This window comes from Chiloscyllium punctatum, chromosome 11 (genome assembly GCF_047496795.1).
Source record: "Chiloscyllium punctatum isolate Juve2018m chromosome 11, sChiPun1.3, whole genome shotgun sequence".
In the NCBI taxonomy this organism is placed as follows: Eukaryota; Metazoa; Chordata; class Chondrichthyes; order Orectolobiformes; family Hemiscylliidae; genus Chiloscyllium; species Chiloscyllium punctatum.
In genome coordinates, this window is record NC_092749.1 from 6,501,094 (window position 1) to 6,513,875 (window position 12,782).

Below are 12,782 nucleotides of genomic sequence, written 5' to 3' on the forward strand. Positions count from 1 at the left end.
ATCAAATTTCCTCTTGAATGTACCAAATAAAGCTCAGTTCAATGACATCTCAATGCAAGATCCTCTGCAGTGCCTTAACAGCTTAAAATCTTCAAAACGTCGCTTGGCTAAATCGCTCTCGCTATTCCAAGGACAGTCTTACCATGTGAAAAGACCAGAATTAATTCTGGTGAATCCTGAAATCCCTTCAGATACAAGTTGATAGTCAAACACTTTGATAACTTCCATACTTCCTCAAATTTCACAAAACCTTCTTGTTGGTTCAGAAACCTGTCATTACAAACAGCATTCTCCCGCCGCTGCAGTCCCCAAATTAAATTTTAGATCATAAAAATGTGGAAGTAGGCCATTCAGCCCATCGAGTCTACTTTGACGAGTTCCTTGTTGGAAAAAAAGGCTTCCTTAGATCAGTGTTCACGAGAACATATGAATGAGGAGCAGGAGTAGACCATGTGGCCCCTCCAGTTTCTGCCATCACACAAGATCATGGTTGATCTGATTACTCGCTTCACTTGACCTTTCATTTTGCACTTAGCGAGGATCTACCTACGGTAAGGAAATTCAAAAAACTCTGCCCTTGAGGAACAGAGCTCCAAACACACACAATCTTTAAAAAAAAAAGCTCATCTTTCGCAGGTAACTCTCTAGTTCCAGCTGCCCCAACAAGAGGAAGCAGCCCTTCCACAAGACCGCTCAGAATTTTATATGTTTCAAGTAAATCCTCCCAACAAAATTCAGATTTCCAAGAGTTTTAATCCATCCATCTCTACTGGATGGGCACACAGAGCTGAATGGTCAATGTATTGATTAAGTTACACTACATTACTCTCCAGTACATACCAAATCAACTGGAAACATCAATTCTGCCATCTTGTGGCAGATCAGAAAATGCCAACAGTCTATACATCTGGAACTGCTTGCACCTTCTCTTCTATAATTGGATGGTGTGGGCTGTTAGCTGGGAAGCTTTTAAATCTGCCTGCTTACATGACACTGTCTGCTGATAATCTCCACAGGAACCTACCTGTGTCTCTTGGCTCCATGTAAAAGGTTGTCATGTTTTTCATAAATCTGGAGCTCCTGCTCCTCTTCGTGAATGGCATCAGGATCCTCTGTTGCCAGAATATCAACTGCACTGCCCAGGGGTAAGGCTAAATAAAAAAAAGGCAAACATCAGATTTGGGATCAGCAGTGTTGAATTAAGAGATTTAAGTCATTAACCCTCCAATTCCATTTCTCAAACAAAAATGATACGACCACTGTCATCTACTGATGGCTAAACAAGTAATAAATAGCAATGAAACTCTTTGAAGTTGCAGTACAGGGGACAGGGATGTGGTGGCAATCTCACTGATCTGTAATTCAGAGGTCCTGGACAATTTTTGGAGGATAGAGGTTTAAATCCCATCTCGACACCTTTATTTAAACGAGATTAATAAATCTGGAATGTAAAGCTAGACTCAGCGGTGGTGACCATAAAGCCCATTGGTGATTGTTGTAAGAACCCATAAAGTTCACTAATTGCAGCTGTCCTTAGTCAGTCTAGCCCACAGGTAACTCCAAACCCAGAGCACATATGGTTGACACTCGCTTCAAGGGAAATTACAGATGGGTAACTAATGCTGCTCTTGCCAGTGACATCCACATTCCTTGAAAAACATGCCAGCAATGAAGGTCGAAATAGAATTTAATTTTCTAAATGCTTGCAGTGCCTGCTTATTAACTGTACTTCATGTACAGGGTCCCCTCTCAACATCAACATTAAATATTTTGCAACGTCAAATATAGTTTTTATTCTTCTTAGTAAAATAAAGTCTCAGATTCCCCCACATTATACTCCATCGGCCACTGTCTTTCCTCCTCATTTCTCCACATCACTTTCCCACATAGCTCTGGGAGGAGTTAGCTTAGTTGGCTGGTTTGCAATGCAGAGTAATGCCAACAGTATGATTTCAATTCCCGCACCAGTCAAGGTTACCATGAAGGACTGTCCTTCTCAAACTCTCCCTTCAACTGAAGCGTGGTGGCCCTCAGGTTAAACACCAACCAGTTGCCTGTCTGTCTGTCTCTCTGTCTCTAATGAAAGCAGCTGCCCTGCTCTGGTAAGACTATGGTAACTTTAACTTTACCTTACCCACCGAGCTTTCTATTGTTGGAAAACATCCCCTCATTTAAATCATAAATTACAAATAGCCCACTATTAAAATGTGCCAAGTTGAAAATGACAACTTTCTTTAAGGCTTTAACCAATTCCTCAGTCATGCACATCACCAACTACCCGAGCCCTTAAATTCTGCAATGTTTTGCTTGACCGTTAATTAAATGCCTCCTGAAAATCCAAATATATTAAATCCAGTGGGTTCCCCTTAGTCTTACACAGTCAATTTTAACATTAAAAAAATCTGTGGGTCAAACCTAACTCTCTTTTCAAAAAAATCATGTCACATTAAGGGTATTTTTTGTTTAAATAGCTTATTACTATTTGCTGAACTTACCATCACCATCCTGTTCCCCTGTAGCTCGATACCTGTGCATTCGCAGCACGTGCTCGGAAACTGCTCGGTCCTGTTCTGGATCCATTTGATCCAGCATAATGAAAAGCAGGTCAAAACGAGACAGCAGGGAATCCTGGAGGCCAATGTTCTCCATCGGAGTTTTGTACTGGTTGTACTAGCAGGGAAAGGGGAGGCAAAGAAACAGACAGCAAATCAGCCAAGAGAAACAAACAAGAATGTGTGTCTGTGATATCCACCACAAGACAGAGACTTGGCGGAACAGGACTAGCTCCATTCCAGAAGAGACTCAGCCAAAGTATGGCTCTCTGTATTGACTTCTTATTAGAGCTGAAAGTACAGAAGGGATTACTGCCCCAAGCAACCACTGTCTGCCCTTTACAGTGGAATTAATGAATGGCAGCAATCCAGTTTGAGTTGGCTGGCTCTGGAACGGATTTATAATTTGAAGATTTTAGCACTGCCATTTCAAAACACAACAACAAAGATAGTTTAGAAACTGCAAACATTTCACTCAGCATAACTCTGAGGAGTTCAAAAAAGAACATTCCGTTCTGGTGAAAGGTCATCAACCCGAAACATTATCTCAGATTCTCCCTCCACATAATCTGCCAGACTCGCTGAATACTTCCTTTATTCACACCCAGGATGTGGGAGTCAATGGCTGGGCCAGCATTATTTTACCACCCCTAGTTGCCCAGTGAGCAGTTAGTAGTCCACATGTAGGCGAGACATCAGATTTCGGTCCTTACAGGGAATTATTAAACCAGATGGTTTTTACAGTGATTGATAATGGTGATGTGATTGCCATTAGGCTGGTTTTCATTCATTTCCAGCTTTAAAATTTACCAGCTGCCATGGTAAGACGTGAACCCATGCCCTTGGAGCATGAGCCAGGATTCTGGAGTACTACCAGCCCAGTAACATCCCCACTTTTCTCCTGCCTCCACTCAGTAGTTTCTGGCTTTATTATAGATCTCCAGCATCCACATTATGTTAGACTCATATGTTACAGATGGGGCTCTTTGGGAATAGAGTTAAAGCACTGTCTCAGAGGTCTGATCCATTGGGAGCACAGCACTCCTGCAACCCTAATTTCCAATGCATGCCTTCAGAGGTCCAATGTGTAGAAGGGATTTCCAGATGCAGAGATCCACACAGAAATGAGCCAATCGGGGGAGTGGAACCTCTCAGCAGCTCTGGGGCCACACAGCTCAAAGGAAATGTTGGTAAAGCAGAGTACAGAAACATGAGTTAGAACATAAATCAGAGACAGATTAGATTGGCACAGTGACCGACAGAACCTGATGTTTAGACAACACTCCAGATGATCCCAATCCTAATTGGTAGGGATCCTCTTGCATTCTCATTCTTACCTTTCCATAAACAGGATTAGCTGCAGCCAGCACACTGCACCTGGCATTCAGCCTGGCATGAATGCCTGCTTTCGCAATGGTCACACGGCCCTGCTCCATTACTTCATGGATGGCCGTACGGTCCAAATCAGACATCTTGTCAAACTCATCTATACAGACCACCCCTCGGTCTGCCAAAACCATCGCTCCAGCCTCCAGCCGCCGCTCTCCTGACGGAGAAAAAGGACAAATCAGAAACCTGCCTTTAAACTGCACTTTTGCATCAGTGAGACACAAAATTACAGGACCCTGTTGCTCCATAACTCTCATTGTTGAGCAGACAGATAACAATTACCAGCAGTCACCAGTGAAAACCTTCACACCTCGGCAGTAATGCACCTTGATGGGATCATATTGGGAGAAGACTTCAGCTTCGGCAGTACAACTGATTAATCCTGTGCATGCAGTGGTTTCCTTATTTTTGCTAAATATTCTGTGGAGTTCTTATCGAATCAGAAGCCAGTTAAGACTGATCCACCAATTCCCCACAGAGCACTGTTTCAGTACTGGACGGAAGCACCCATCACCACAGACAACTGTGTGAGTCGAGGGAAAGACACACAGCCGACCACTTTTTCTCTATGGCACGTGACTTCTCCAATTTCTACGTCACAGAAATCCAAATGGAAAGCAACTGCATCCAGAACCACTCTTAGACAAGATGAAAACAACATGCACTGCTAGTCTACATTGGGACATAGACTTGTCCCAGAGGTGCACAGGTTAAATCAACACAGAAGGACTCTTGTGATGCAGTGGCACTGTTCCTTTCTCTGGACCACAAGGCCAGAATTCAAGTCACACTTGCCAGAGATTTGAGGTAACATCTCTAAAGAGGGGCAAATTTTTCTCCTTGAGGGTGGTTTGTGTGGGGAATGAACTTCCTGAGCAAGTGGTGGTTGAACAAGATTTTAAAAGACATTTGGATTGATACATGAATAGGAAAGGTTTGGAGGCATGTGGGCCACTAGCAGGCAGAACCAGCTAGTTTAGTTTGGGATTCTGTTTGGCTTGGACTGGTTGGACCAAAAGGTCTGTTTTCTCGCTGTATGAGTCTTGACTCTATAACAGACTGACGAGAAAATAACTTTAAAAAGCAACATGTTTGGAATAGTGAACACATGATGCTGAGATATATTAGCCCACTACCCCTCTGTGTGGCAGCAACAAGTACTGTAAGCAGTATTATGGAGCATGCCTATGAATATCTAAAGCCCGAGCTCAACACTCTCACTATTTACCAGACATCAGACCAAAACCAGACTCCAATCTTAAATATGATGTCCTGTGGGAGAAATGTAAAATCTTTACAAATACAGACAGTCCCCAAGTTGCAAATGGGTCCTGTTCTAGAGTCCATTCACAAGTTGATTTGTGCACAAATCAGAGCACATGCAGGATAATGTAAAGCTGCTGTTCATAAATTCTGGATTTTTAAAAGAATAAATTGAAAGCGCATATGGGACTGCATTTGTAAACGCAAGCATTTGTAAATTAGGGCCCCTGCATTGAGAATTGGTCTTGAAAAACATAAACAGATTTCTTTGTCAAAAGGAAGCCGTGGCGCCATTACAACAACACCTCATGACATTTCACACTTATCCTAATCCAGGATCATATGAGCAAGTGATCAGTAGGTCACTCAGTCCTTCAAGCTGTTCCACCATTCAATAAGGTCGCGGCTGATGTGCCTTTGACCTCTACATTCCTGTATATCCTTGATAACCTTTGACACCTGGGTAATCAAGAATCTACCTCCCTCGTCCATAGAAATATTTAAAGATCCTGCACCCAAGGTCTTTTGAGAAAGGGAATTTCAAAGACACTTAACTGTGAGAAAAAAAACATTTCCTCATCTCAACCATGCTCCCTCCAGGTGACTGGCTTCAGCCCACTTTATAAATGGGTTAATTCAACAATCCCTCCCTCACGATTGCCTCCAAGGTCAGCACCACAGGATGATCAGCAACTCTTACCAGTTTCTTGGTCAGTGGTGACTGCGGCAGTCAAACCCACACCAGTAGAGCCTCGGCCAGTGGTTGGGATAGCACGTGGAGCACTGAAGAGTACGTAACGCAGGAGCTGGGATTTAGCCACTGATGGATCGCCTGATGATTTGGGGAAAAAAAAACAGCATAGTAAACTGGGCTGCTTCTTTCACTCAATTACAGAAAGCACACACTGAAGGCAAAGCCAGACCCTTGCTGGCCTCGGGAAGGTGGTGATGAGCTGCCTTACTGAACTGCTGCTGTCATTCCTGTAGTTAGACGCACAATGCCCTTAGGGTTTTGACCCAGCGGCATTGAAGGAACCGCAATATATTTCCAAGTCAGGATGATGAATAGCTTGGAGGGGAACTTGCAGGGGTGATGTTCCCACACATCTATTGCCCATGTCCTTCGATGGACTTGGAAGGTGCTGCCTGAGGAACCTTTGTGAATTGTCACAGTGCATCCTATAGATAGTGCACACTGCTGTTAAGGGAAGTAAATGTTAAAGATGTTGAATGAGGTATCAAGCAAGCAGGCCACTTTATTCTAGATGCTTTTTGATAATCAATAGTGCCATGATTGCCATTAACCCAGCTCTTTATTCAAGATTCTGATGTAATTAAACGTTGAACATGCGCCATGGCAGGATTTGAACTGATGTCTTTAGAGAATTAGCCTCAGTTTCTGGATTACTAACCCAGCCACATTTCTACTGCCTCCCCATGACATTCTTGCCCTGGAAATGAGGTGACTGACCTACAACAACCACAACCCTCATCCTTTGTGTCAGGTACAACTCCAGCCAGCAGTTTTCCTCATCATTCTCACTGATTCGAATTGTTCCAAAATAGCGTTGACACCATAATCAATTGCTACCTTGATGCGAAGGGCAGCCATCTCCCCTCACCTTGGGAGTTCAGCTCTCTTGTTCATATTTGGACAAAGGCTGTGACATTACCACTACAGCACTGCCTCCTCCAGTATGGTGTTGGAGTTGCAGTCATTGAGGAACGTGGACAGAGTGTTCCATCAAACTGTTGACCTGTACTGTCCAGGAGGATATTCAGATTTAGCCACGAAGGTTTTCATCAGGAACCCATCCACAGCATACACACTGAACAGTAGAACTTTACCCAGCGCTCAGCAACACATTCTGTTTCCCATTACCTATTAACAGGACATTGATGTCACCACGAATCCTGCTCCCATTCTCGAGGACTTTCTCTGATCCACCCAGCAACAAGCAGAGAATCGCCTTCTTGATGTACTCGTGCCCATGAATACTGGGGGCCAGGGACCTAGCGAGCTGCTCAAAGATGTCCTAGCAACAGAGCATAGGAGTGCAATGTGAATCAACACAATCATTGCCAGTGGGAGTAAATGATTAAGGAAATGCTGTAAACCAATGGAATATAACTAAACCAATGTCACCCATCAAAATACTCAACTAGTTTGACTCAAGGAAAGAAAAGGGCATACTTGATATTTCCTTCGAAATGTTTCAACAGAAGTTGAGATTTGCCTCTCTAAAGCAAAATTTTCAACCATAAAGGATGACAAGCTCAATATTCAAAAAGCATTAACTTTATTGAAGGTTCACTTTATTAGACAGAATGTCTATTTTATGGTGCTACTTAATACAGGTAAAGTGATAAATTCACCAACTCCTACCTTGGACCGAGATTTACTAAATTTCTTGATTTTGGCCACATCATCGGCTGAAAACATTGGCGAAACCTCCTTGCTCATCATCTTAACATTACACGCGATCAGGATTGTCCTACAGAAAACAGCTTCGTTACATAGTTTCCAGCTCTTTGAAAAAAGTGCATTCAGGGTTAATTGCTGCCCTCCTTCTTTCCCATCATTCACAGCACTATATGCGACTTGGTCAGACAATCCCATGAGGTGGAAGTCATCACATTTCTTTATCCCTGTGGCTCCCCAATCATTGAACCATTTAGGAGCTGAAACAATTGAATAATCTCCCTGTTATCACACAGAGGCGATGGTGATTGACACATTAGAAACTCTGAATTAGGTTGATAGTCTGAAATTCCACAATCTCTGATGTTAAAGTTAACTCTAGGACACAGAAAAGGATGTAGAGCAGAGAGCCAAGTAATTAGAAAAAGGAGCAAAGTGATGAGCAAAAACATTTTCTGAGTGGCTGGAAATCACAGCACGAGTGAGGTGGAGTCACGTGCAATCAGAGCATTCAAGAGGGAATGAGCGTTTTAAAAAGAAATGATGTACTGGGTTTTGGGGAAATGGTGAAAGAATATCAAAAGATGATGATGCTCATTTGGACAGTCAGCAAAGACACATAGCACATATAAGGAGGATATGGAAGCTTTGGAAAGGGTTCAGAGGTGGTTTACTAGGGTGTTGCCTGGTATGGAAGGAAGGTCTTACGAGGAAAGGCTGTGGTAACTGAGGCTGTTATCGTTGGAGAGAAGAAGGTTGAGAGGTGACTTAATTGAGACGTACAAGACAATCAGAGGGTTAGATAGTGTGGACATTTAGAGAATTTTTCCTGAGATGGTGATGGCTAACATGAGGGGACATAGCTTTGAATTGAAGAGAGACAGATTTAGTATAGATATCAGAGGTAGTTTCTTTATTCAGAGAGTAGTAGGGGTGTGGCACGGCCTGCCTGCAACAGTAGTAGACTCGCTGAAGTTAAGGGCATTTAAATGGATATTGGGAATGGAATAATAATGGAACCACGTAGGTTAGATGGGCATCAGAATAATTTCACAGGTCGGCACAACATCGAGGGCTGAAGGGCCTGCCATGTGCTGTAATATTCTATGTTCTAAATAATTGAGAATCAGGAGGTGAAAGGGAAGGAAGAACGTAAAATAATTAATCACCAGGGTAAGGATATTGAAAGAATGTCAGAACTAAAATCTGTCAAGTCCCTAGATCCTAACAGACCTCTTCACAGTCCCTTAAAAAAAAGGAGGTTGTTGAAATAGTAGATGCTTCAATTTTCCAAAATTCTCTAGATTTTGGAAGGGTCCTATCAGATGGGAAAATTAAATTTTGAATCTTCTATTCTAGAGGAGATAGAAAACAGGAAACTCCAGGTCGGTATGCTTAACATTGACCATAGAGCAAGAATCTATAGTTAACAAAGTTGCAGCAGGGAAACTGGCTTTGTAAAAGGGAAATCATGTTTTGACTGATTTATTACAGCTCTTGTTTATTACAGGAAGTAATAAACAATGCAGAGAAAAGGGAAACCTGTGTACGTGCTATACTTATGATGTCCAGTCAGTATCTGACAAAGTGCCCCAATGATTACTCAAGGTACAGGTGACAAATCAGCATGAACAGAGGATTATTTGGATAACAAACAGAAACAAAAGAAGCAGAAATGAGCAATTCTCAAGTTGCAATGCCAAAAATAATGGATTGTTCAAATACTTACAATTTTCTCAATAAAGGAACCACAGTTGCTAAATCTGCCGGTGACACAAAGGTAGAGGGGATAGGAAGTTGTAGACAGGACATAAGCTGACTATATCATTTGCAGACTCCTTAAGTGAATGGCCAAAAGAATTGGTGTAGCATAGATAAATGTGGACTGATCCACTTTGACAGGAAGGCACTATAGAACTCTGAGGTACAGGAGAGTCGGAGTGTTCTTGTAAACGAACCCTTACGTTAGTCTCCAGGTACAGCAGGTGATTAGAAAGACAAATGGAATGCTGTTCCTTTCAAGCGAATGAGAATAATTATGTTGAAAGGATTTACAGTAGCCTTACTGCTCATTGGGGAGACCATATCTGGAGTTCTGTATAGTGTTGGTCTACTAAACTAATGGATGTAAATGCATTAGAAGCATCTCAAAGAAGGTTCATAAAACTGATACCTGAGATAGAGAAGACATCTTAAAATGAAGATGATATCTTGAGAAGAAAGGTTGGGACTATATCCATTGAAGTTAAAGAATAATCTTATTGAACATTCCAAGGGGACTTGACAGGCAGATGCTGAAGAGATGCTTATGAAAGAGACTAGAACAGACGACTTAAAAATAAGGCTTGTCCAATTAACACAGAGGTAAGACAGATAATTGAACTAACAAGGTTATCAAGAATGATCAGAAATGTGGAGTTCATGCCACCATCAGATCAATTGCGATCCTACTGACTGGCACCAGAGGGGCCTGCTCCAAACGTGTGTGTTTGTATGGTCTGTGCTCCCACTGTCAGTGATTAATGCTATGTGCACATTGCCTCACCAAATGTACCTGAAGGTTCCTGAGGTGTAGCTGTTCTTTTTTCCAGGCAGACAGCGGTAGGTGCCTATGACCTGAACTCGGTCCCCTGGCTTCACCACATCCACCAGGTCATTGTCCAGAATAACATCAACTGAGCGGGGCAGCTGGCCAGCAGGAGCCTTCTCTGGCATCTCCTGAATGGTTATCGTTTGATGGTCTTTGTAAGCGGACAGTCCAAATTCTGTTTCCAAGGGATTGTTCTCTTCATCCTATAGGACATGAATACACTGAGACTTACACAACGCTCAAGCAGAAATGGTTAGTTAGCTTCCTGCTCAGATTCTTTCAAAACAAATACCACTAACTTTAGGCAGCATTTCAAGACTTCACCGCAGCCCAAAGCGATCACCAACGCTCTCCACTGAACCAGGGTTGATCCCCTGGCTTAAGGTTAATTGTAGAGCTGGGGATATGCCAGGCCATGAGGCTGCAGATTGGGTTGGAGTAGAATTGGCTGCTGCTGATGGCTCTCAGTGCCTCAGATCAAAATACTCAAAATCTGTCCCATGTAACACAATGGCATTCCCACATGACATGATGGAGAATTCTCAATGTGAAGGTGGTTTCAATCGTACTGATAGTCACAGGCAAATGCCTCTGTGATTGGTGAAGCCAATTGAGGGCAATATGATGTCTTAGTGGTTAGCACTGCTGTCTCACAGCGCCAGCGACCTAGGTTCAATCCCACTATGGGCGACTGTTTCTGGGAAGTTTGAATGCTCTCCCTACGCCTGCATGGGTTTCCTCCAGGTGCTCTGGTTTCTTCTCTCAGTCCAAGGATTTGCAGTTTAGATGGATTAGCCATGGTGAATGCAGGGTTACAGGGATAGGGTAGGAGGGTGGGATGCCCTCTGGAGTGTTATGAGGACTTGATAGGTTAAATGACCTGCTTCCGTGTTATAGAGTTTCTGTGATTCTAAGGTCACGTAATTTTTTTCTTATCACCTTCCACCTACTCAGCTCAGCAGCTAGGCCTTTCATGACTCAGACAGAATGGGTCAGTGGTGCTGCTGTCAAGCCATTCTTGCTGATGGACCCTTACGTCACCAAATGAAGTACATTCTTGTGTTTTTGCCACCCTCAGGTACACCATTCAAGTTGTGGCGAACATACTGGGAGGACAACTGCATCTGATCTGCATGTCACATTACAGGTGACCACCATTGCATTTTACACACACACACACACACACACTTAAGACACTCTGCACTCACTACACACACACAAACACAAACACACCCTACCCCAGACAGACACACACACACAGACAGACAAAGACCCACATGCACACATATATTTTGTGGGGTGAATTTGTACTTGCAGAGTTACAATGCACTTTGCTCAAAAACTGCATACATTCATGTAGAACTCTGAGCTCAAAAACTGCATGAATTTAAGTAAAACTGTTATCTCACTTTTTAGATTAGAATCAATTTAAACATCAGGTCATAGACAGAGAACACAGGGGGTCAACATCTTCAACATATTGTCTAGCTATCACCATTGTTAACAGCTAACCTAAGAATGCAACTTTAAAAAAAGGGTTTTGTGATTTACACATGAAAGAAGTGAAACTATTACTGTATTCTAACAGATGAAAGGCTTAACAGACAATCAATGTTTCAATGTATAATTTCAATTACATCACACTGCAAATTTTTGCTATAAATTCTGTTACGATCGAGCCCTCCACAATCACCTGATGAAGGAGCGTCGCTCTGAAAGCTAGTGTGCTTCCAATTAAACCTGTTGGACTATAACCTGGTGTTGTGTGATTTTTAACTTTGTACACCCCAGTCCAACACCGGCATCTCCAAATCAGATCTCCTGACTGTGCACCAATTTAACATATATGGCCGCATCTGGGAAATTGGGACATAACGGCTTCAGGAGTAAGACCTTATCAGGCAGTTTCTCAATAAGCATGACATAGCTCTCCTAATTTTGTAAAAGGTGTTGGCAAGGAGACCTTTGTTCGGGTTACTACTGTCGATTCCAATGTCACAGTCATTGCAAGGGAGTTTGTCCAACTTCATTCCTTTGCAGAGGCTTTGACATAAGTAAAATGTTTTACTCTATTTCAGAGAACGGTTGGGAATTAACTATATAGCTGAGAATCTAGTGTGGGTGGCACGGTGGCACAGTGGTTAGCACTGCTGCCTCACAGCGCCTGAGACCCGGGTTCATTTCCCGCCTCAGGCGACTGACTGTGTGGAGTTTGCACGTTCTCCCCGTGTCTGCGTGGGTTTCCTCCGGGTGCTCCGGTTTCCTCCCACAGTCCAAAGATGTGCAGGCCAGGTGAATTGGCTGTGCTAAATTGCCCATAGTGTTAGGTAAGGGGTAGATGTAGATGTAGGGTATGGGTGGGTTACGCTTCGGCGGGGCGGTGTGGACTTGTTGGGCCGAAGGGCCTGTTTCCACACTGTAAGTAATCTAATGTAAGTAATCTAGAGGCACATATAGGTCAGACCAGGTAAGGATGAGATATCTTTCTCTAAAATTACATTAGCCAAATTAGATGCACTATTTCAACATTCATCAATGGTTACATGGTTATCCTTAAGCTAGTTTT

General features: G+C 42.9%; 1 protein-coding gene across 1 annotated transcript in view; it reads right to left on the reverse strand.

Annotated features, from left to right (window-relative positions):
* The window catches only part of LOC140482702 (zygotic DNA replication licensing factor mcm3-like), a 36,370-nt gene that overhangs the window by 13,517 nt on the left and 10,071 nt on the right, over window positions 1–12,782 (reverse strand). The window contains exons 5-11 of the mRNA XM_072580232.1: window positions 10,181–10,419; window positions 7,591–7,699; window positions 7,087–7,240; window positions 5,905–6,036; window positions 3,890–4,098; window positions 2,496–2,670; window positions 1,025–1,151 (exon numbers count right to left, since the gene is read on the reverse strand). Coding sequence (XP_072436333.1) covers window positions 1,025–1,151; window positions 2,496–2,670; window positions 3,890–4,098; window positions 5,905–6,036; window positions 7,087–7,240; window positions 7,591–7,699; window positions 10,181–10,419 — 1,145 coding nt within the window. The remainder of the gene's footprint in view (window positions 1–1,024; window positions 1,152–2,495; window positions 2,671–3,889; window positions 4,099–5,904; window positions 6,037–7,086; window positions 7,241–7,590; window positions 7,700–10,180; window positions 10,420–12,782) is intronic.